General features: G+C 41.4%; 1 protein-coding gene across 1 annotated transcript in view; it reads left to right on the top strand.

Moving 5' to 3' along the window:
- The window catches only part of RARS2 (arginyl-tRNA synthetase 2, mitochondrial), a 37996-nt gene extending 15505 nt beyond the window's left edge, over nt 1-22491 (top strand). The window contains exons 9-20 of the mRNA XM_065631830.1: nt 866-1021; nt 2942-3048; nt 3667-3762; nt 6651-6711; nt 10888-10964; nt 12254-12378; nt 16480-16547; nt 16647-16756; nt 17944-18039; nt 20188-20262; nt 21183-21246; nt 22398-22491. Of these exons, the coding sequence (XP_065487902.1) occupies nt 866-1021; nt 2942-3048; nt 3667-3762; nt 6651-6711; nt 10888-10964; nt 12254-12378; nt 16480-16547; nt 16647-16756; nt 17944-18039; nt 20188-20262; nt 21183-21246; nt 22398-22484 (1122 nt within the window). The 3' untranslated portion in view covers nt 22485-22491. The remainder of the gene's footprint in view (nt 1-865; nt 1022-2941; nt 3049-3666; nt 3763-6650; nt 6712-10887; nt 10965-12253; nt 12379-16479; nt 16548-16646; nt 16757-17943; nt 18040-20187; nt 20263-21182; nt 21247-22397) is intronic.
- Nucleotides 22492-23356: the final 865 nt, after the last annotated feature.

The following is a 23356-nucleotide window of genomic DNA, read 5'->3' as shown; positions in this document are numbered from 1 at the left end:
GTTGTCCAGATGCTCCTTGAACTGTGACAGGCTTGGTGCCATGACCTCTTCCCTGGGGAGCCTGTTCCAGTGACCAACCACCCTCAGTGGAAAACCTTTTCCTAATGTTCAGTCTGAACTTCCCCTGGTGCAGCTTCATCCCGCTTCCTCGTGACCTATTGCTGGTCACCAGAGAGAGGAGATTAGCATCCCCCTTGAGGAAGTTGTAGACTGCAATGAGGTCATCCCTCAGCCTTCTCTTCTCCAGACTGGAGAGCCAAATTTGTTGTACCTAGATACAGGTGGCTGATACAAGAGTTTGTAATGCTTTTAGCAAATACACAGCACCTACATGTGCATCCAGGCAGATGTTGACATTCATACACTTGACTTCAGCCACAGAGAGACAGCGTGTATTAGTATGGGTACATGGTGCTATAGGTAAGTGACTTTTGGATCATAACTGGTCAAGGGGTTTTTTTGAGCTTGTGAAACATTGAGTCTCATCAACTTTGTGGTCTTCTGAAGAAAAGTCTCTGGTTTAAAAGTCTGGTATAATTTCCTGTTCATGCATGAATTAGTTCTTCCATATTCTGCTGCTGCAGTTTTCCCAAGGTTATGAAGACAATGATAGTGACAGCAGGAAGGAATTACAGTCTTAGTCTTGTATCATTGTATCAAGATAAGCTGCACATTTTCCTATTGGAGTTTGGACTACTCATTCATCTTTTAAATATGAAATGTGTTCTTTGGACACGGCTTTAAAATTTTTATATTACAAATGTCATCTTTAAATGTATTTGTATTGTTCTTGTAGATCTTTGCTTATTTTTATTGGAGGAAAGGATTATACTTCTTCAACATTTTCAGTGTCATTGTATTTTAGGTGTATGTGCAGATTAACAAAGCAGCAGAAGATGAAAACACAAAAAAGCTGGCTAAGGATTTCTTCAGAAAAATGGAGGAACATGATGAGCAGACGTTGTCGCTTTGGAAACAATTTAGAGACTTCAGTATTGAGGAATACATCCGAATTTATAAGGTACAAATGATCCACTACTTTTTATTTGTTGTTGGTACAATGGCCTCTTTTTATCTGTTGCTCCATCAATCTAATCGACAGTGCATAGCACCTTTTCATCCAAGAGACTGCCAAGCAGTGAACTGATTTAGGAACCGAGGTTGCTGTAATGTTGTCAATTATTTGCCTTTCCACCAAACTTTACAGTGATTGGGGGAAGATGTTTCTAAATATGGCAGGTTATGCCCCATTCTGTCTGGAAAAAGCACGGTAGTTGATTTAGACAGACAGTCATTTTAGTTGCTAACAGCCTAGATACATTTTGTTTAATGGATTCCATGTAATTGACCCTCTGAGTTATTCTCCCTTCTCAGAAACTCTGAAGCTCAGAGTATGGTGCTAAGCAGCAAAGCAAATCAGTGTTAGATAAATACTGTTCACTTTTGCTTTATCTTTGAAGTCAGCAGCAACCCACTAAATTCAAGTTTCCATGTCATAAATTTTATTAGGAGATAACTCTGTTTTCAGACTTGTGATCTAATGTTATAATGCGGAGCTGTGTATGTTGCACATTAAATTGAGTGTAAGTAATTATAGCAGCAGGAGTTTACAATAGTAATCAGTGCATAAGTTACCTGCAGGTTGAGTTAAGTTAAATATACAGCCATCTGTTGCATACTGTAATCTCAAGAATGGACCCAGTGTCTGCAGTTTCATGAGAGATGTTTGTGCCGCTCACCACAAAATGAATCTTAGGAATTTGGGAAACAGGAATGAGATAAACCTTCTGTCACTGAATCCAGTCTTTTTGTATGAATACTATGTGATCTTACTCAAGAGTCTATCTGAAAACCAGCTAGTGTTCTTTCCCACATTCTTTCAATGAAATTCTGTCATGAGTGCCCAGTTTTAATGGGCTTAGACATTTTTTTCTAACTCACAGCTCCAAAGAATTTGTGACTTGTTTTATACCATTTCCTTCTCCTAGCATTTTTCTTTACTTAAAATTGCACTTTTCCATCTCCTTTCTCTTGATGTATTTGTAGAAATTGGTCATGTCGTCTTTTATCCTTGACTGCAAAGTTAAAAGAGAAGTGGCCTGCCCCTTCTTCAATAATCCAGATAACCCAGCTGTGCTTTAATTGCTTCCCTATAACATATCACTGGGTTCATGCCAAGTACTCTCAGTTAAGATCTCCTAAGTGAGACACAGCCTTGATAATCCTGGTGGGAAGCTGACCTGTTCAGGTAAGTTGATATTGGGCTGTGGATGCAGCTGCGTCATGATGGTCACTCACCATTGATCACACGAGGACTGGTGCTGTTAGATCTTTCTCTCTGAATTATTTTTCAGACTAATAAGTATTGAGCTGATGGACTTACTGCTTTGTTGCCCTCAGTTAAAAACCTGGTATTTTCATACTATTACATTTTACCCAGTTTTGACAGTTAGGGTCATTCCATCTCTCCTAGGTGTACCCTCCACCTTCCTAGTAATGGTGATTTCTGTGTGCTTAGCAGTGTTTGTGAGCAGCTCCTGCTTATTGATTTATTTATCTTAGGATCCTTTCAAAATAGGATTGATTTCAAGACCAAGTAACTTCTCTGCAGTCCAGTGGTTTCACCTCTAGCACAACAAGTTAGAGACCTACCTCAGAATTTTTGTACTAATTGCTCTCTCCAGTTTACTCCTAATTTCTCATTAACATTATATCCAACACTATGTTAAACTCAGGGAGACTAATTCTAACGTAGAAATCGATTAAATCAAAATCCAGACATCCTTTCCTTTTAACAATGAAGTCACATTTCCTGGAATAAAATTAGTCTTTGCATTCTATCTGACCTCTGACACAAACCTATAATCTAACTTAATTTGAAGAAATGATTAGCCTCAATCTAACAACATTTCCCTTCTTTGATGTTCTTGGAACTTTTCAGCGTCTGGGAGTGCACTTTGATGAATATTCTGGAGAATCATTTTACCAAGAGAAGTCCCAGGAAGTTCTAAAGATGTTGGAGGATAAAGGACTCCTTCAGAAAACAACGTATGACCTCATTATTCAATCTGTTGGTGTAGTTTACTTAACAACTCAGTTGCATTTCAAATGAAATATGATGACTGAGGTGTGTATGTCATCTATAGGGAAGAGTTTTCTTTAGATGGTTTTGGTAGCTGTCCTAGTAGAAGGCCAACAGGAGTTGTGCACCCACAGCTAAAAATTAAGTTTACCTTTCCTTGTGGCTAGCACAGAAGCCTGGCTGTGACAAATTAGGTGCAATGACAGTGTTCAACACCTGATGGCCCTTTAGGCTGTTAATTACTTTAGTAGCTGCGTGTGCCATTTAACGACCAGATTTAGATGAGATCCTTGCCTTGATGTGCTGCCTGGCTGAGCTGAGACAGAAGCTGTAGTCGTGGGATGCACCAGAATGTGGGAAGGCAGCTCTCTGGCATCAGCAATGATGACAATAAATACAGAGGAAACAGTCTTCTAAAAGACTTAAAGGATACAGTCATTCAGAGAAAATTATGAGATTGTCTAGAGTGAGGAGGTTCTATGGCAAGAGGCCTTCATTTTGGTTCTGACCTTTATCTTACCTGAACTTGACCTGTATTTTGGATCTGGCTTGCAGTTACCTCAGTATTTTCTCTTAACTTATAGAAAAGGGACAGGAATTGTGGATCTTTCAGAAAAGAAAGACCTATCATCGTTTTCCACCGTCATGCGTAGTGATGGGACATCGCTTTATATAACAAGGCAAGTAAGCCCATCTGTGTTTCTTACTGTTGTGGTTTAACCCCAGCCAGCAACTAAGCCGCTCACTTGTTCCCCACAATGGGATTGGGGAGAGACTCGGAAGAGTAAAAGTGAGAAAATTTGTGGGTTGACAAAGACAGTTTCATAGGTAAAGCAAAAGCTGCATATACAAGCCAAGCAAAACAAGGAATTCATTCACCACTTCCCATGGGCAGGTGGGTGTTCAGCTGTCGCCAGGGTAGCAGGGCTCCATAACACATAATGGTTACTTGGGAAGACAAACACCATCAATCCAAACATCCTCCCTTTCCTTCTTCTTCCCCAAAATATATACTGAGCGTGATGTCATATGGTGTGAAATATCCCTGTGGCCAGTTTGGGTCAGCTGTCCTGGCCATGTCCCCTCCCGGCTTCCTGTGCACCTGGTACCATGTGGGAAGCTGAAGAGTCTTTGACTACTTAGTCACAACTAAAACATCAGTGTATAATCAACATTATTCTCATTCTGAATCCAAACCATAGCACTGTACCAGCTACTAGGAAGAAAATTAACTCTATCTCAGCCAAAACCTGGACACTTGCCTCCTATTTTGCCAGTAAACTTTTGTGCATGATTACATTTGTAACTGATAGTGCAGATTTTGAAGCTTTTTATTTCTGGGCTGGAACACCTTTGTGAATGAGTAATTGTAACTGAAGCTAGCAATGTAACTATGGTGGGATGAAAATGGCTTAGGAAAAACAACTGCTTTTAAATACTTTTCCTCCCCTTAACCAGTCTCTTCCCATAAATCAGTTCTCCAGTTGCTGACTTTGAAAACAAAGCTGAGATCTCTTCATCTAATAAACACTTGCCAAATAATGAAGGTTTTAGAAAGACCTTTGCTTAAAATGTTTATTGGCAGTGCAATGCAGAAAAAAAAAAGGCTTGTTTAGCCATGTCTTCATTGACTCAGTGGACCACCAGCAGCGTACAATCAATTTTATCACTGTTTTCCTGCCTTCTCATCAGTATCCTAAAATTCCTCTTGGGTATTTTAATATGGAAGCCTTAACAGTTTTTGTCCTGGTAATGTAAATAAATCAGATGTCTAGCCCTCAGGGTAAACTGTATACAGCTTTTCAGGACAAGGGTATTAGAGAGATGCTGTAGTCAGTGCTGCACATTAGGCAGGGGCTGGGCTGAATTCTGTAGAGGGACATAAGCAAGGCTGCCACGGCTCCAACCAGCAGTAAGGCTGAGCAGCTGTTCCCAGTAGGCACAAACACACACATACACACGCATACACATACATACACACACAGAGCCAACCAAACAGGGCAACACAGACAAAACCACTCAGCATGAATGGCATAATTTTGTTCCCCTCTAGCTTATTAGGGTGAAGGTCTAATAGTGTGAAGCAATATATGTGTGTATATGTATATATATGCACATGTATATATGTGATAAATATTATATATGTAAGTAATATAGATCTGGATTGTGTGTGTAGAGTACGTATACACAGTGTGGATCTCTCCAGTAGCTGAACATCAACAGTGTGTGCCCCTTAGTTGCCCCTGGATCCCCAGGTCTCCCCACTCGCTGGGACCTGCCTGTGCGAGCCCCCAGGGCCCATTGCCCTGTTCCAGCTGCTAGTACAGACATAGCGGCTCCCTCCAGTAACCAGGCTTACATGTGTGGTCCATCCAGCAGCTGGCCCTGGATCCTTACTCTCCCCTGTTGCCTCCTCCACAGAGACACGTGTACACAGGTGGGTCTTTCTCCATTAACCCCCATGCCCCGTGGTCTCCTGGCAGTTGGCCTGGACCCCTGATGCCCACAGCACAGACTCCTCTGGGTGCTTCATCTTTGAAGACACATATGTACCTGGCTTCCAGGGTGCTTCACCTGCTTGCTGGCTAATTCAGCTTGATATTTGCTGTCAATTGTGGACATGTGTGCCTTCACTTCACTTGTTGGCAGCAGAGACATCTTGGCTTCTGTAACCCATGGTGAGACTCCAGTTGCTATCGCTTAATTTCACTTACCTCCAGTCCCTTCAGTTGCTGCCACCAGAGTCATGGCCTGTATGACCAGTGGTCCACAGCTCCAGCTGCTGATACTTAGACCTCCAAACATGCACACAGAAGAGGGACAGCCTCACCCAGGAAAAGTTTAAAGTGGAGTTTAATGAGAAATGACAGGACAGGCTGTGCTGATCAGGTGCAGGGCACAACTGGACAAACATACTAACCAGCAATCAGTTTACAATCCACCTGCCCCTTTTATCATGTTATCTGTCTTCTCCTATCTTTTATTCCTGCCCTAAACATCCCATAATAAGCCTTGTGCAATTGAAAAATGCTTTTCCCTTGCATCCCACATGTCCCATGTCCCGTAGGCAGTAACCTCCCTCAGTCAGAAGGTGGTCCACAGAGCTGCTCCTCGTGACCCCTGAGGTGGGTTTCAGACTGGGACATGGGGCTGGTGGCTTTGCTGTGACAGCCCTGGGAGGGACTCGAGCAAGTTGTTTCTCTGTCTACTTTGTGTGTGTGAAGATGAGGTTTTTATCATGTAACCTAACACTGAGCACTGGGTTAGTTTTCCAGGAGAGGATTGTTTCTCTCAAGTTTCCCAGTTGACTGATTGTCCCAGCAGGGAGACAGACCAGAACTGTTTCCTCAGTCATTTTCATAGCTGATGGTAAAAAAAAAAAAAAAAAAAAAATTTCAAACTCTTCATGAACAGAAGTATATGTGTCCTCTTTTTTGTGTCAGGCATACATGGATTCCTCTAATCTGGCAGTCCTCTTGCCTCCATAAAAGTAGATTATTTTCTCAAGGGGCAAATTAAGAGGTATGTTTGAGTGAGACTCCAAACAGTTTCTCATTATCTTTTTCAGAGATCTTGCTGCTGCTATAGACCGGATGAATAAGCATAGCTGGGATACTATGATTTATGTGGTAAGTAATTCTAGATTCACCAAACACTTTAGAGCTTGACTGTCACTGATAATCCAGGGAGCCTCTTACTCCCAATATGATTCTGGCACATGTTTTTTTGGGCAGTAAAATAGATGCCCTTACTGCCCAGCAACTGTCCCTCAGTGTGCCAGTGCTTCTTGGTTTTGTTTTGATTCATAACGCACAGAACAGTTGAAAAATCAGCTCTGGAGTTATTTGCTGTTTTAAAAATTAATTGCAATTCATTTTAAATGGACTATTACTCAATTGATATATTTTCTATATAAATGTTGTAATTAATATTTGAAGAAGTCAGAAAAAGCTGTTAGTGTTATAAGGGGTTGTAAAATGTTCATTTAGAAATTTAGAAATTAATGCTCTGAAATGAATATAGGTCTACTCTGAAGTCCTGATATCTCATCTGAAATGTAAATTTTTATGGCTTTGAACAGTGCCTTGGTTTCATTATGTAGAAGTTGCACATAAAGTACTGCTTAATCAATGTGGAGCAGTTGCAGACAGAAAATCTTTTTATGTTTCTTGATTTGATTAATTTGCTTTTTAACAATTTCAGCAGTATCTGTAATCAATAGCAGGATTATTTCCACACTTGTGTGAAACTTCTTTGCTTTAATATTACCAAGGATATATCACACAATGCTTTTACGTTTTCTTTTTCCCAGATTTAGAACAAAAAAAAGTTGAAAACTGTATTCTATTATGTGAAGTCAGTTAATGATCCGAGGAAAAAATCTGCAGGTTTCTGGCATATTCTTTGTGATGTGTTTGGTAAAGCCCATAAATCTTCTCTGGTGCAACTCTTTCAAAAGCCAATATAATATTAGAAATACCATGAATCAGGGGAGGGGGAGAGATCAGTAAGCATAAAATTGAATACCCAGAGAGTTTAAAGTGCGACTTTTAGTTAAGTCACATTCCTCCTTTTATTTTCAGTCTTCAGGAAGATTCTACCAACTTGTCATTCCCACAGGTGGTCACAGAACAGGGGTTTTTTGTTGTGTTTTTTGGGAGGAGGTTACCTCTACTGACCGGAACGCAGTAGATTCGCTGGCATTGAAGGGCAGTGTGGCTGGGAAAGTGCAATGCTTTAGGAGTTAAAGAAGCTCCCTGCTTAGTTCATGTGGGTACATAATTATTTGTATTTTTTATACCATGAGGTAGTAGGGACGAAGACAGAAGGAGTCATTAGGGAAAAAAAAAAAAATAGTTGAGTGAGTATTTTGCACAAATTAGGATGGGGGCTGAATGTTAAACTAATAGAGTGAGGAGGTACAAAAGCAACAGTCTTGAGTTGACTGGCTGCTCATAGCTGAACTCTGGTAATCATTCACTTCCTTGCCTGAGCATCTTTGATTGACTCCTGGTCCAAACAGATACGCAGCACAGCCAGCCTGTGGTGTGATCGATGTGGCCGTCATAATCTGTGTCTTATTCAAGTTGGAAATGACAGATCAGCCTGTCTAGTCCTGTTCTCTCGACCTTGCTAAGGCTGCATAGTTTTTGGATAACATGGTTAGTATTTCCATTGTTTCTGACTTTCTGGGGTCTTAGAAAGTGGGTCATAAAATGAGACGGTGATGATGTAAACTGTTAAGAGAGTTTGCGGGACAGATAGCCTGATGTGGGAGCTGCCAGCCTTGCTGAGTTTTGCTGCTGTTTTGTGGCAATGTTTTGTAGTGGGTTAGGATTTACTCAGTGTTACCAGAGGTGGGAAGACTTCATGGGTTTAGGCGAGAACACTGATATTTTTAGTCTTTAATTATTAAATACAAATGTATTTCAGAATCCTGATCTTGTTACAAGAAAATTATTTAGAGTCTTATTGCATAAGATCATCTTATTCTTGTCAGATCAGCTTGTTTAAAAGAACATTAAATTGGTTTATTAGTTGTAATACTACAACTCAGTGCATTCATCAATTTATATTTTTAAAAAATCCTACTTAATTCATAAAAATGCAGTGATATGAGCAAAATATTAAAAACATTTAAAAACATGTGACATGTATTATTAAAGAGGTGCGAAGATTCTGTTGAGTGTTGTATGCAAAACAGGAGATGAAAACACTTCTATATATGAAGAATTAAATATTCATATAATCCACACTGTCAGACTGCAAATCTCTCCCATAAAGCTAACCACTTAGACTGCATTTGGACACAGATAATTTTGGGGCCTGTAAAGAAAAAAAATGCCATTCTTCATAATGTGAATCTTCTTTTTGAGCATTTGTGTTATTTTTGCCATGCTATAAAGCTATGAAAAAAATCTGGTTTTCTGAAACGGTAGTGTCTGCGGGTTCTTCTTTTTTAACCTACTTACACATCCATGTTTTGAGTATTAATTTTAGGCAGAGATAAAGTTGTGTGGTACTCCTAGTATTTATTTCCATCCTTCTTAATAAATTTGTTTTTCATGCAATTTTAATTATGTGGATTGCTCAAGCATAATAAACACTCATTGTTATGCTTCTTGCTATATCACACAGCATCCCTGAAACACAGGCGTTGATACTTAATTTTCAGGTTGCCAGCTGAAACCTGGAATTCAGCTTGTACTGCCTGTTAGGTCTTCTTACCTTGGCTTCTCTTTTCGTATTCTTATTTCAATGGGAGTTTAAAGGATCATTTTAAAAAGCTATTAAATTATTATTAGATTATTTCTGTTAATGATTTTGAATATTCTTCTGTATGCTATTTCTGTATACATTGGTTGAGACAAATAATTACAAACTTAAGTTGGCTTTTAGTTTTATTTTAGCTGAAAACTCTGCTCTGTGAAACAGTCGCAAAGAAAAACTGAAGTTCAGAAGGACTGGAGTCTTTTGTCAGTGAGTATTACGATTTATCACAATGTCTACTCACAAAAGACTGCAGTCCTCCAAAAAGGCTTTTAGATGCTGTGATTGTGGTCCAGGTGGTGAGGGACATGCTGTTGTGTACACAAAACAAAACCATTTTCTGTCACAGAATATATAATCTCATGTAAAACAGGAGAATAGAGATGGATTCAGACATAGAGAAAAGTAGAGGAAACAGCGAGGCAGCATTGGCCAGTGAGCTGGCCTCAATCTAAGCTTGATAAAGTTCATTGTGAGATCATTCAGTGAGAGAGATCTGGCTTTATTACAGGTACAGCGAGCTTCTCTCTTATGTAAAGTGTGTGGAAAAGAGCTTGGAAGGCATTGTTTGACATGCTGAGCACCACCATCCATTTATCAGCCTTGCTTGTGAATCGGCACAGAGAGAGGTGATGGACAGGAGCGGAGCAGGTTATGAGGGACCATGAAAGAGGAGGCAGGTGCTTGAGGTTTGATACAACGATAAAGTTGAGAAAAAATGCAGATAAGCACTTCACTCACTGCTGACTCTGTCCTGCAACACCAAACGAATAAAGAAATAGTGATTATTTGTTTATCACTGCAGTGTTTTTTAAGGAGGGACAAAGGAGTCTTTAAATGATGAAGTCAAAGCAACTAGGTAAGAAAGTGAACTTCGTAGCAACAGCTGTAGCTAGAAACACAAAGATTGTTGTTAGACATAAAGAAACTTCCACCAGAAACCACCTTGAGTCATAGGAGAGAGTAACTGGAAGTGGAAGAGAACACAAGATGCACCATTAATATGAAAATGTGATCATTTAGACTTTTTTTTTAATTATGCACCAGACTTACGATGTAAAGCTCCTCAAATCATGCTGGAGACAAAAGAAACTAGTGGGTTCTGGAGAGAGAGAGCTTAAAGAGGTGTTCTGTTCCTAAGCCAGAGGAACCTTAAAGCTTGGTGATGTAAAATATGGGAATATAACAAGAGCAGCAAGGTTCTGAAGTGAAAATGGAGACATTTTGTTTGATGAGCAGCTTGCAGTTTATGTGAAACTGAACATCAAGGTTTCGTTTCTGTTCATGGCTTTGGCTTCATGACCTAGGAATAATGATTTTTTCAAAAGTAGGTTGCTTTTTCTGACAAGATGCAAAATCCCATTGCCATAGATTCCAGCTGTTACATTTTCAAGTCTTGCCTGTCCTCATAGGTCTTAATTCTGCTTGCGGTGGCTTACTGGCACAGTATCTGTGGTATTGTGTGTTTGGGTGTTAAAAGCTAATCCTTATCAAATTTGGAGTGTTTTCTAATATGCACCAATTCTATTCCTTAGACAGATAAAAGTCAAAGTAATCACTTCCAACATTTGTTCCAAATACTGAAGCTCATGGGTTATGACTGGGCAGAAAGGTATGTGTTTATGAATCTTAATTATATACTTTTTTTTTTTCTCTTTTTAAGAGTAGGTAATATGTACATTGGAATTTCAGTGGAGTGTTCTTTTGGAGAGAATCTCCTGATTGTATCTATCTACCACCACGCTGTAGCACATCATGTAGGCATTTTGGATGAAACTAGGCTACAAGATGTGCTGCTGGTGTGCAACCACGGAGCTCCAGAGTGCAAGCAGACATCTGGCCTGTAGGACCCAACTAATGCTAGTCCAGTAAGGAGGAAAACATAAGAAACCAAAACCTTCAGAACCGTGTGCCTTGTGGGCTTCAGGTCCTTGGCACCAACCTTTTCACTCTGTATGTCCGCTCCTGCTGGGCTGCTTTATTTTATGTGTTCAGGATGTGAAAACCAACCCTGTCCCTCATTGAATGGGTCTTTCGTAACTGCTTGATGTAAAAATGGGAAAAAGGGAAACAATCTTTCAGAGACTTCATGGCATAGCTTCTGGGGTATTGTGTGATCCCATATTAAACAATTACTTCTTGAAGTACAATATTTTAGCAGAGATCTGAATCTGAGTTTGAATCGTGCTTCAGGCTTGAAGTACCTATTGCAGGGAAACGTATCCCTGTTGTTATTCATTGTAATTACCAATCTTGTTAGCAATCTGAGAAAAGGTCAATAATGGATCTGCAGGCTAAATCATCTTCCTCTCCAACAGACTGCATGTCTTTTGTAGTTAAATACAGAATTTTAGCCTTCAGGAATCTGCCTCCTTTCATGGTGCTTAAAGTTGCACTGAAATTACCTTAGATTATGGATCCAGAATAATGCTTGGGATTATTGTGAGCAGACAAAATGAATGTTTTGTTATTAGCAATGATTAATTAGACTTTTAGTTTAACGTGGCCACAATTTAATTCTTATGACTCCCTTTCTAATGTTATTAGCAGATCTGTGCTGCCGCAGTAATTTGATCTGTCTACATCCTGCCTCTCCTCAATTTATTGCAATTTATTGCACTGAGTCCTCTGTACTAAGGCTACTAGCAAGAGAGGTTCCCAAGAGCACGCAAATGACCAGGTTATCATAATTCTTATCATAATTTTCCCATTATATAATAAGTATGGAGCTTTGGTTGCTGAATTGAAAGCTACTGATTATGTCACCAAGCTTCCCACGTTGGAGCACTATTTATTCAGCTGTCATTGCTGGTTCCTGGTAAGAATCCAGCACTGAACAAACACTGCAAACATTTCTCTTGATTAAAATTTAATTTTAGGTCCTGCTGCTTTTCAACACAGGTGCCAGCACGTGTCTTTTGGTCTAGTTCAAGGGATGAAGACTCGGAGAGGAGAAGTAATTTTCCTGGAAGATGTTTTGAATGAAGTTCGCTCACGGATGTTACAAAACATGGCTTCTGCAAAAAGTTAGCTATTTCAGGTCTTATTAATTTGTTTTGATGTTCTGTGTTGATCAAAAATGTGTCATTTTTTTCTACCCTTCACTTTTCCCTGCATCAGACTAATCACAGTGATATGCCTTGATTTGTGCATTTTTCCTATCTCCCATGATACAAACAATGTTAAAATAATCCTTTGTAACTCTCTGAACTTCCCTAAATCACAGATTTGCAAATTTTAACATTCAGTGAAATGATTTCATTGTGGTTTTGCACTGGGAAATACCTGCCTTTGAGGGGACAACAGCTGATTTTTTCTGGAGGGACAAACTAGTCAATAGTGGGGTTGAGGCTGTAGTTGAGGAAACAGGCAGGTTTCATCCAAAGGATTTGTAGCTCTGACAGTTTTCTCTGGCAAGATTGAGTGTAGCTTGTCTGCAACTGCTGCCATGTCACCCCCCCAGCCTCATGACTGTTTCTGGAGTCCCCAGGAGGTCACTGCTCTGCGACAGAACCTGCAGGAGGAGATGTTTGCCTGGACCTCAGGCTGCTGCTCTAGAGCGTTTCCTCTTGATGCAATAAAGATTCAAGCAGTTCCCGGGGAAATGCTGCCCTCTCTTGTGCTTTCGGGAGTTGGGTGCTGAATTCAATCAATGAACTGTTCAGCTTAAGTGATGTGCTTCTTCCTTGGTCTGCCTCCTCAGCTTTTTTAATCCAGACAATTTTGCTTGTAGAGTGAACAAGGAGAAGGGAGGGCAAGCAGAATGATAGAAGGGTGGACCTTGATTCAAACTAGTTCTACTGCAGAGAGGACTGGGGCTTAAAGCTTCAGTTTAAAGGTTAGATATCATAGCTGAGTGCAAAGCAAACTTATTTTTATGCTGGACTGAACTGACATGGCAGAGGTACAGACCCATGTTCCATTGCACAAGCAGTAGACAGAAGTACAGCTAAAAGAAGTAATGTGTTCAGATGGCACTGCAGCATTCCCCAGAGCTTATCCGCTAGATCCTAAATCCTACCTGTGCTTATAGAAATGTCAGCCCTTATGTTTGAATTCCTGCCTTACTTCCCCTTTCTTAAATTAGAAATCTTAAATCCCTGACTCATACCAATGTCTTCAATGTTTGAAAAGTGTTCAGATACACAGTGGAAGATATTACAAACTTGTGCATGGCATCAAAATGCCTCACTGTCATTGGAAAAATTTTGGGAGTGAGGCATTTAACAGCCAATGCTAGCTTTAAAAACCACGTGGAGCTGAAGCTGCTTACTTAAGTACCTTTATATAAACACTTTATTTGCTGTACACAGTTCTTCTGTTATTTAAATTTCCATTATTGGCAACCTGGTTTTTTTCTACTCATCTCAATGAATCCTGCAGTAGTTACTCTCTATAATGCCTATTATTTCCTTTGCTGCTTTACTTTCTCTTAGACAGCTTTGTCTGTGTCTCATGAAGCATCTAAACAAAAGCCTGAATTCTGAGACAGTCCTGTTTTGAAACAAATCTCAGTTATGAAATGTAGTAACTTGATCTAAATGTATGTCTTTGTGAATGAAAGGCTTGTCTGAGATTTCTCAGGGCTATGAACTGTCCCCACACTTTCCAAACTTAATGCTTTCCAAATTTTGTAAATAGGAAAGGTATGAGTCATGTGAATTACTCAAAATTGTCTCAATTGGTTTTGCTGACCTGGCACAAAGAAATAGCAAAGCGAAAGACAGAAATCTAAGGACTAAAACTGTACTGCAGAACTGTTTCAGCTTAAGTGGTGCCTTAAGAGAACAGCTGAATTCTCCATATTCTGCTGTTAGTGGGAAATCACCTGGGACAGGAAATCATAGGCTGAACTCTGCGAATTTAATAGATTATGTATACCACAATAAAAAAATGGACTTGGCCCTTGCTAAAGTGGAACAGATTTGCCGTGTAAAAGGCTATGATAAGAATCCTCCTTTCTCTCCAGTAGAGGCAAACAGGAAGAGGAGACTCTGGTAGAGCACAGTGTGACCTGAGTTTAATAACAGCATTACGTATGTCAAAAGCATCATCTTTTCACTAGGCAAGATCATGGGTCCAAACGGAAGTAATCGATTTCTCAGAAGGTGTGGCAACTGAAGTGCTCTTATATAGGCAAGTTTACTGTACTTCTCATGTACTGGAGCACCAGCTTGGCCCTGTGAACTTCCCTGTGAGACAGAGAATGAAACAAACCCTTTGATGAATTTCTATACACAAGAGCATGCTGCTTGTCTGCTGAAGAATATCACTTGAGTTGTGAAAAAGCTGGAAACAGTTTTGCAGGCATGTCTCTGCAGCTGCATTAAGGATATTCTTTCTTAGACTCTTCCAGATTAATTAGGTTTTGTAATGATAGACTTAAGTTCAGTCTGTTTGGAGAGGTTCTTGTCATGTCTACCCAGGGAGGAGAGCAAATTGTGCCTGACTAATCTAGTGGCCTTCTATGATGGAGTGACTGCACCAGTGGACAAGGGAAGAGCTACGTATGTCATCTGCCTGGACTTCTGTAAGGCCTTTGATATGGTCTCCCACAACATTCTTACCTCTAAATTGGAGAGATACTAATTTAATGAATGGACTGTTAGATGGATGGGATGAGGAATTGGCTGGATGGCCATGGCGATTGCTCAGTGTCCAAGGTAGAGACCAGTAAGAAGTGGAGTCCCTCAAGGGTCTGTACTGGGACCACCAATACTATCTAATATCTACATTGGTGACATAGACAGTGGGATTGAGTGCACTCTCAGCAAGTTTGCAGATGACACCAAGCTGAATGGTGCAGTTGACATGCCTGAGGAATGGGATGCCATCCAGAGGGACCTGGACGGGCTTGAGGAGTGGGCCTGTGCAAACCTCAGGAAGTTCAAGAAGGCCAAGTGCAAGGTCCTGCACACAGCTCAGAGCAATCACTGATATCAGTACAGCCTAGGGGATGAAGGGATAGAGAGTACCCCTCCAGGGAGAGACTTAGGGGTACTGGTGGGTGAAAAATTGGACATGAGCTGGCGATGTGTATGTGCAGCTCAGAAAGCCAACCATATCCTGGACTGCATCAAAAGAAGTGTGGCAGCAGGTCAAGGAGGGTGATTCTGCCCCTCTGCTTTGGTGAGGCCTCATCTGGAGTACTGCGTCCTGCTCTGGAGCCCTCAATATAGGAAGGACATGGACCTGTTGGACCAAGTCCAGAGGAGGCCACCAAGATGGTCAGAGGACTGGAGCCCCTTGTCTATGAAGACAGGCTGAGAGAGTCAGAGTTGTTCAGCCTGGAGAAGAGAAGGCTCTGGGGAGATCTTGTTACTGCAGGCTTTTATTGTATAAAGGGAGCTTATATGAAAGATGGAGAAATACTTTTTTTACCAGGGCCTGTAGTGACAGTACAAGGGACAATGGTTTTAAACTCAAAAAGAGTAGGTTTAGATTGGAAGAAATTTTTTATGATGAGAGTGGTGAGACACTTGGGTTGTCCAGAGAAGTTGTGGATGCCTCATCCCTGGAAATGTTCAAGGTCAGGTTGGATGAGGCTTTGAGTAAGCTGATCCAGTTGAATATGTCCCTGCCCAGGGCAGGGGCTTGGACTAGATGACCTCTAAAGGTCCCTTCCAACCCAAACCATTCTATGATTCTCTCAGTTCAGCTTCTCTCAGTATAGTCAGTTTAGACAGCTACAGTGGATGGTGTGAATACTCCCTAAATGTACATTCGACTGCTCCATTAGCCTTTGGAACAATTTTTCTTTGACTATTCCTCCTTTAGAGTTTTTAAACAAAATCTGAATTGCCCTGTCATTCCCTTCCTGAGACTGGCTGGCTGAATTTTGAAGAGAAACTCATTGTAGTCTATCTAGGCTGCTGTAATGAACCCTTCTGACCTTAAAATCTGCATTGCACGTACAAGTGGAAGTGGGCAAAAGCCCATCTGAAATAGTTGTATCTCAGCTTTTATGAAAGTTTTACATCCTGGCTTCTTGCTGTAAGCATCCTGACGATTTCCATATTGCTAGTTCACATTTCTACAAGATGCTGTTTTATTGGCATCTCCAAGTCTGAGCAAGGGAGTTGTTATGCAACTACAGACTTAGGATTTCTTTTTATGTTTCTTTTCAGCTACCAAAGAGATAGAAGACCCTATGGAGACAGCAGAGAAAGTTGGTCTTGCAGCACTAATTATTCAGGTGAGTCTGAGCTGCCTCTCAAGGTGTTTGCATCTTCTGTGAAAAGTTAAAAATTGAGATAGAGAGCCATATCTAGGTGACATGAATTTATTGTTCTAGGATTTCCGGGGTCTTCTGTCATCTGATTATCAGTTTAGCTGGGATAGAGCTCTTCAAAGTCGTGGAGATACAGGTGTGTTCTTGCAGTACACCCATGCCAGACTCCATAGGTAAGAGGAGCATTTGTAATGCAAAAGTACAGTTTGACGTGTATTTTAACTTATTAACTTACTGCTTTGTTAAGTAGTAGTGTTAACTCTTTCCCTGAACGTGACACATGTTCACTTTTTCAGCAGAGGTATGAGTTTATGATAGGAATGACTGAGGCTTCCTAGAAGAGCAAGCCAGTTAAAATTCAATTTCCACCTCATTTCCACAGGGCTGAGCCAGCTGCCCATGTGCTTTCTCAGTTCTAGAACAGTCTCCCTGTGTAGTTGGTGTCAGTGATGAAGAATGGTGGCCCTAGGATTAAGGAAACTGATGTAAAAACCAAAATGCCTGTACATTTAAAGTATACCAAATCATAGAACTTTAATGTTTTTGGCTACTGCTGTAGCTGGTGTCTTTTTAACATTCTGTTATTTCCTACTGTTGGTAACTAAGGTTAAAAGCACACCCCTTCCTGTCGACTCAGGTCAAACGCCAGACACATTTAATTATTTTATTTAAAAGCATTTCAGAATAGCCCAGTTTGAACAGTTTTATCAATTATAGTGATCTGTCAGAGCGTTTTTAATGCAGACACGGATGTGTGTTTTCATAAAGGCATGTAAGATGCATTCTTGGATGAGGCCAAAGGTCTGTACCAGCCTGGTGTTCTGTCTCAGGCAATGGCACTAGGAGATGGTGTTTGGGGAGAGCGTGCCAGCCTGATCCCTCTCTGTAGTCTGTTCTTCTTGTACCCCCTTATCATCTTGGTATTGATCACAGAATCACAGAATGTCAGGGATTGGAAGGGACCTCGGAGGATCATCTAGTCCAATCCCCCTGCCAGAGCAGGAACACCTAGATGAGGTTACGCAGGAAGGTGTCCAGGCGGGTTTTGAATGTCTCCAGAGGAGGAGACATTCTAGGGTACCATTACTGGGGTATTGACTAACTCCCCAATCCTTTTAGCATCAGCTTCTGGACCTGTTGGCCATGCATCTCTCTAATCCTGTTGATACTGAATGGCTGGCACAAATTTTAATTGTTTTTATCTTGGGTTGAAGTCAGCTCATCTGTCTCAGTGTTCCATTCAACTTGAGCAGTAGATGCCTACCCTTTTTTCTTAAAAACACAAATTACTGTTTTTCTTGCTCAGCTTTGCTAACAAGTGTTTTTCATCCAATATTTGCTTTTTGTTCTTACATTTTAGTTTAGAACAGATGCATGGGAATGAGCAGCTAACTGACGTTAATGTGGCGTGCTTGCAAGAGCCGGATGCCATCTCTGTTCTTCAGCATCTTCTCAGGTTTGTCTAGTTTTCTTTCCAAATACCAGTTCCCTTAAAATAAACTTATGGATTTGCTGCCAGCCTGTTGAGCAGATGCAGGCTGCATGATCATAAAAGAAAAATGGCTATTTCAGGCAATAGCTTGTCTGTTGGGTCATACTGATTGCAGCAGTAGCTTTCACTTGAAATCTTTGTGGACTTCAGGAGCCATATGAGGGGAAAAAGCAATATTTGGAACACAAGCGTACTCTGTGTGCATGAGCCTCTTAATTATTTCTCGTCCTCACAAAAATACGCTAAGCTCTATATAAGTATTGGCTGCAGATTTGCTTGGTCTTGTTTTTATCTTGTGGGAAAGGGGAGAGGAAGTGCTGCCGGGTGAGGTGAAATGGAGTGTGTAGGTGCACATTGAGTAGCTCAACATCCTTCAGAGCTACTGAATGTGCACATCTACTATCTGTTAATAGCAATAATATTCTTCATTAATTCAGTCTTAAAGTTCAATGGTTTCTGTTTTCATTATTTCATAGGCGTGTAATTAAAATACAGAGACAGGGGAGTTGTCCGTGATGGAGTGTCTGTGATGGAGTTGGAAGTAATTGTGTCTTTAAGAATTCCTAGTGAGAGGTCCTATATACTGCATTGCACATCGTACAGCACCAGAGAGTTAACTCCTTTGGCCACACTAAGGCCTTCTTGAGGGCATCTGCTTAAAATTCAGACTTCCAAAAGTCCTGTCAGAGTCCCAGGTGGCTCCTTCCAGCCTGCAACTGTAGGTTGCAGAGTTAAATTATAATTGTTAACTATAATTGCCACAAGAGGTCTGCCTGCATGTTATCGTATGCCTCATGCTCTCTTGAGGAACAGCAAGACCGGCCAGTCCTCTAAATAAGACCAGTAGTATCTTATTTATCCAGTGCAACTGTATTTCACAAAAAAAAAACTTGTGGGTTGTTTCTTGGGTTTTATCAGATTAGTGTATAGCTGCCAGTCTCATGTGTAAAAACTGACAGGGTTAATGTGTTTCAGGTTGATTTGCAAGGATCACTGCATCCCAGACATATGTCTGTTTCCAGAAGTTGTTGCTCCACTGCAGGACGCTTATTTTTATGGAGCTTCAGGTCTGCTTATTGCAAAGGCCTTTGACTCTGACCCAGCACCATATGTATGAAACATCTCCTGGGGCCTTTACCTCCAGTAAAGAGCAATATTTAGGTTATCCATTAGACCAGGCACTCTGTGGCTAACAAACTCATGTTTAAATATCCCATGATTCCAGGTGTAACAATTACCGTTCACTTCTCCTTGTGAGTGGCCGTGAGTAGATTCTTCATGAAAAGTGATAAACACTCCTGAGCTGTCAAAAGCCCACTTCCCACAGCTCTGCTTCTGCTGTTAAAAACCTACCAAACATTTGCCCTTAAAATTAGCTAACCAGTTCTGAACACCACTAAATTTGCAGACTAATGAACAGTAGATTGAAAGTAGCATGTAGTCCACTTCGAATTTGAAATCTATTCAGCCCCAGAGCTGTTGGTAACTTCTCGCAGGCTGTGAAAAGGATGATGTGCACAAGTGGACAGAAAAACACATGGAGAATAGACATGGATCTCCTTGATTCTGCCTATATTATCCAGTTTGATACTGTGTTATATAAGTTGATTTTATTCCAGGATTATGTAAATGCACTTTGTTTTTGTCTTTTCTAATGTTGCAAGATTCCCTTTAGCTCCTTAGCATTCTAAGCTGCATTTATAATACTAAAGGCAACATCCTCTAAGGGACTATTTTGACTGCCTTGGATATATAATACATGGGTTTTGCTCCTAGGAATGTACAGTTAGTGTTGAAATGTAAAACCAGGCATAATGTTCCAGGAGCAAATTTAGTTCTTGTTTTCTTTGCTATAGCCTTTCTCTCTGAGCTCTGCCATCTACAATGTTTCCATGATGAGGAGCAGAAGCAATCTCCTTTGATAATAAGTGAGCGAGGAAGAAATAATCGTGTGCTAATTACATGGCTTAGGTCTGGTTCAGAAGATCGTTTTTGTTAATTCTGCAGTTGCAGTTGTATGTTTGTTCTGACTTAAGCAAGTCTGATGAGCCTTAGATCTGAGTACACCTTCCTACCACTTTAACACCAAACAATCCTTTTCTTTCTTCACAGGTATGATGAGGTCCTATATAGATCTTCCCAGGATCTGCAACCCAAGCACATTGTCAGCTACCTCCTCACACTTAGGTAAGGTGATTGCTGATACTGGCATCCGTCTCTGTAAGGACAGTTCTTCCTGAGCTGGCTCTGCAGCCATCACATCTGCACTGCTTTGAAGAGTAAAAATAGCAGGAAGATGTAAATTTGTGGGACAGTTTCTCTGGAGCAGGAAAGGTATAAAGTCGGATAGCAAATAATATAATAAATAGTAGAGATCGAGGTGGGTACCAGGATCAAAGGAGTCAGGAAATTCCACAGAAAATTATTGCTTTCAAAAAAAAAATCAGCTGGCTGTAGCACCGTGTCAGAACCCAAAATCATGCAGGACTAATCATATCTCAAAGAGCAGATCTGAGCTGATAATATGCTCTCAAATCACAAAATTTCAGCTGGGAAATTCTGTCCAAACCCCTTTTAACCACTGATCTCAGACTAGGTGTTGAGATGGACAAAGCATATTATTACTTTAAGTCATACTGCGTATGTGACCTCCATAGGGAAGTTCCCCTTAGGGACCTGTCAGAATCAACCAGACAGTGAAATGCTGGAGTAGACTTGCAGGAGGATGCTGTAGAGCCTGTATGGGGAAGGCTGTAACAAGGAAAATGGTCTAAAGAACCATGCAACCTGGGAATGACAAGGCAGGCTCTCAAAGGTCTTTCCAGACCAGTTTTGGGGTTTTTTGGGGGGGAGGAGTGGAGAGATTGTTTTGAGGATTTTTTTTTTTTTTTTAAATGAGCATTAAGTTGTCAATGACATGCCCTGACAACATGCAGGCTGCAGAAAACCATGCCCTCCCTCAGCCAGGTGAAAGAGGTTGTTGGAAATAAGCTCTGGCATGCTGCAGTTGTGGCTCTTCCAGTTCTGCTGCTTTCTGTAGCCCACAGCACTGCTCTTGTCAAGAGACTTGCTCGTTCTCACCATTCTCATTGTGTTTTCCATTTCAGCCATCTTGCAGCCGTGGCACATAAAACTCTTCCTGTGAAAGGCAGCGCCCCTGAACTAGCCCAGGTATGGCATGGTGTTGTTACGGGGCTGGAGGCTGCACGGGGCATCCCAGAGGAACAACGCATTAGGGATTTGCCAACCCAGCGGTGTAACCACTTGGGTGAATGTGCACCTGCAGGCTAAGGAGCCATTTGGGATGGCAAGGGTTGCTCTGCCTAGTCTTTCCAAAACAGAATGCTCCATAAGGATGACTGCTCCAAACCAAATCAAACCCCTTTCCTTCTCATTGCCTTTCCTTCTGAACTTCTAAAAAGTAAACATTGGAGCATTTAACTTGCTGGTTAGTTTCTGATGGTTTCCTTTAGTGGTTATGTGGGAAGATGGAGATTTAGGAGATAACTGAGTTGCTCTCCTCCCTCTTGCCACCTCTCTAGCACAAGTTGTCTATACTGTCTCTCTCTAGCTAAAGCACTGAGGCTGACAACTGTTAATGTGGAGTTCCAAATAAATGCAAGTTATTTTCTACTGATCTCCCAGGCAGTATTTGACTCCTTAACTGCTCAGTTAATGATATACTAATTACAGTGCCTTTTTAATTTCCTCTTTTATCTATTTCAAAAGCAGTTACCCATCTGTTTTTGGTAGAAAATCACATTTAAGTGTGGAGCTGTGCTCTCAATAACTTTTTTTTTTTTTTGGAGTAAGGTTGATAGAACCCTTTTCACACAGCCAGCTGTGTAACAGCCAAGACATTGACAAGGAAGAGTGAAATTTTCAAAGCAGCCCATAGTTGCTTGACAGCCTCTAACTCAGGCACAGCAAGAGGAGGGATTCCAGCAGTATCCTCAGGCTGTAACAGCCTGTGGTGCATGGAAGATTTTCACTTCCTAGTCACTGCTAGTTCCTTTTGCAGGCATCTCCTCTGGTCACTCTGCCCTGAGGGTACCAGAAAGGGCTGGACACCCCTTTCCAGCTTCCTTTGGTTGATGGAAGTGTCCTCTGTTGACACTCCAGTGGGCTGTCAACAGCTGGTGTGAATGCTGCCAGCACTGGTATGTCACTCAGTACTCAGATTCTGAGTGTGTCCAAAATCCCTGTTTCCTGCATGGGGACAGGGGATGTGCACAGTGTGCACACAGCTGACAGGCTGCTCCTGAGAACTTCTCCTTGCTCTGCAGCAGTACTGGACACTGACGACTGTTCTTGTTTTCCAGGCACGGCTCCACCTCTTTCAAGCTGCACGCTTGGTTCTGGCCAATGGAATGAAACTTCTTGGCATTACACCTGTCACTCAAATGTAATGAGGCTGCATGCAGTGTAAAGTCACATCTCCTAGTAAAAGGAGGTTTTTTTTCAAGAGAAGATAAATACTCTCCTGTGTGTTATTGCTAGCACAGTCCAGAAACCAACTGTCTGCACCATTGTACCGAACAGAAGAGCTTGCACAGCCAGTTGGGGGAGGCCAGGGTTGCCACAGTTGCTTTCTCCCAGGCCCTTGGTAAGAGCAGTGTACTTAAGACACTACTCTTTTATGGGAAACACCAGCTAGACAACTGCTCTATATTTACCTTTGTAAATATAACATCCTTTTGGCAGAGGAAACGGCAATAACTGTGATGCCCTCAGTGACTAGAGTTCTCTTCTGCAGTTGCCATTGTGTACTAGGCCTAATGGTACAACAGCTACAGGTGCTCTGTGGATTTTAACTATCTTGAGTTAGACCATGCCAGAGATTTTTTTTTCCGTGTTTGTTGTACTGCACTCCCCCTTCAGTAAGGTCAGCTAAGACCAGCTGTCACATCCTGTTCCTCACCCATTCCTCTGTCATGCTGCAGTGATGACCAGGACAAGAGGGTTTTCTGCCCAGCTGGTGGAACAGGAACCACAGTGCTTCCTCAGCACAGTACACACGGTCAGACATGGCAGGTGCTGCTTGGCACCCCTGAGCCTTCACACCGCTGAAGAGAGGTGGAGCGTCACACGTAAGGGAGGGCAGGAGGCTGCTCCAGCCTTGGAAATGCCCGACAGCACCCCCCACTACCAAAGCCTGGACTCAAAGCAGCGCTGCGGTGACACGCTGTTTGCATGCACAGAACAGCTGGCAACAGGCAGAGCAGAGCATCCTCTCCCACTGGAACAGAATTCAACCATGTTTGTCACTGCTGTGCTGAAC

The sequence above is a fragment of the Caloenas nicobarica genome, chromosome 3, assembly GCF_036013445.1.
Source record: "Caloenas nicobarica isolate bCalNic1 chromosome 3, bCalNic1.hap1, whole genome shotgun sequence".
NCBI lineage: Eukaryota > Metazoa > Chordata > Aves > Columbiformes > Columbidae > Caloenas > Caloenas nicobarica.
The sequence above is the reverse complement of the archived record's forward strand: the minus strand, read 5'-3'. Positions and strand labels throughout refer to the sequence as shown.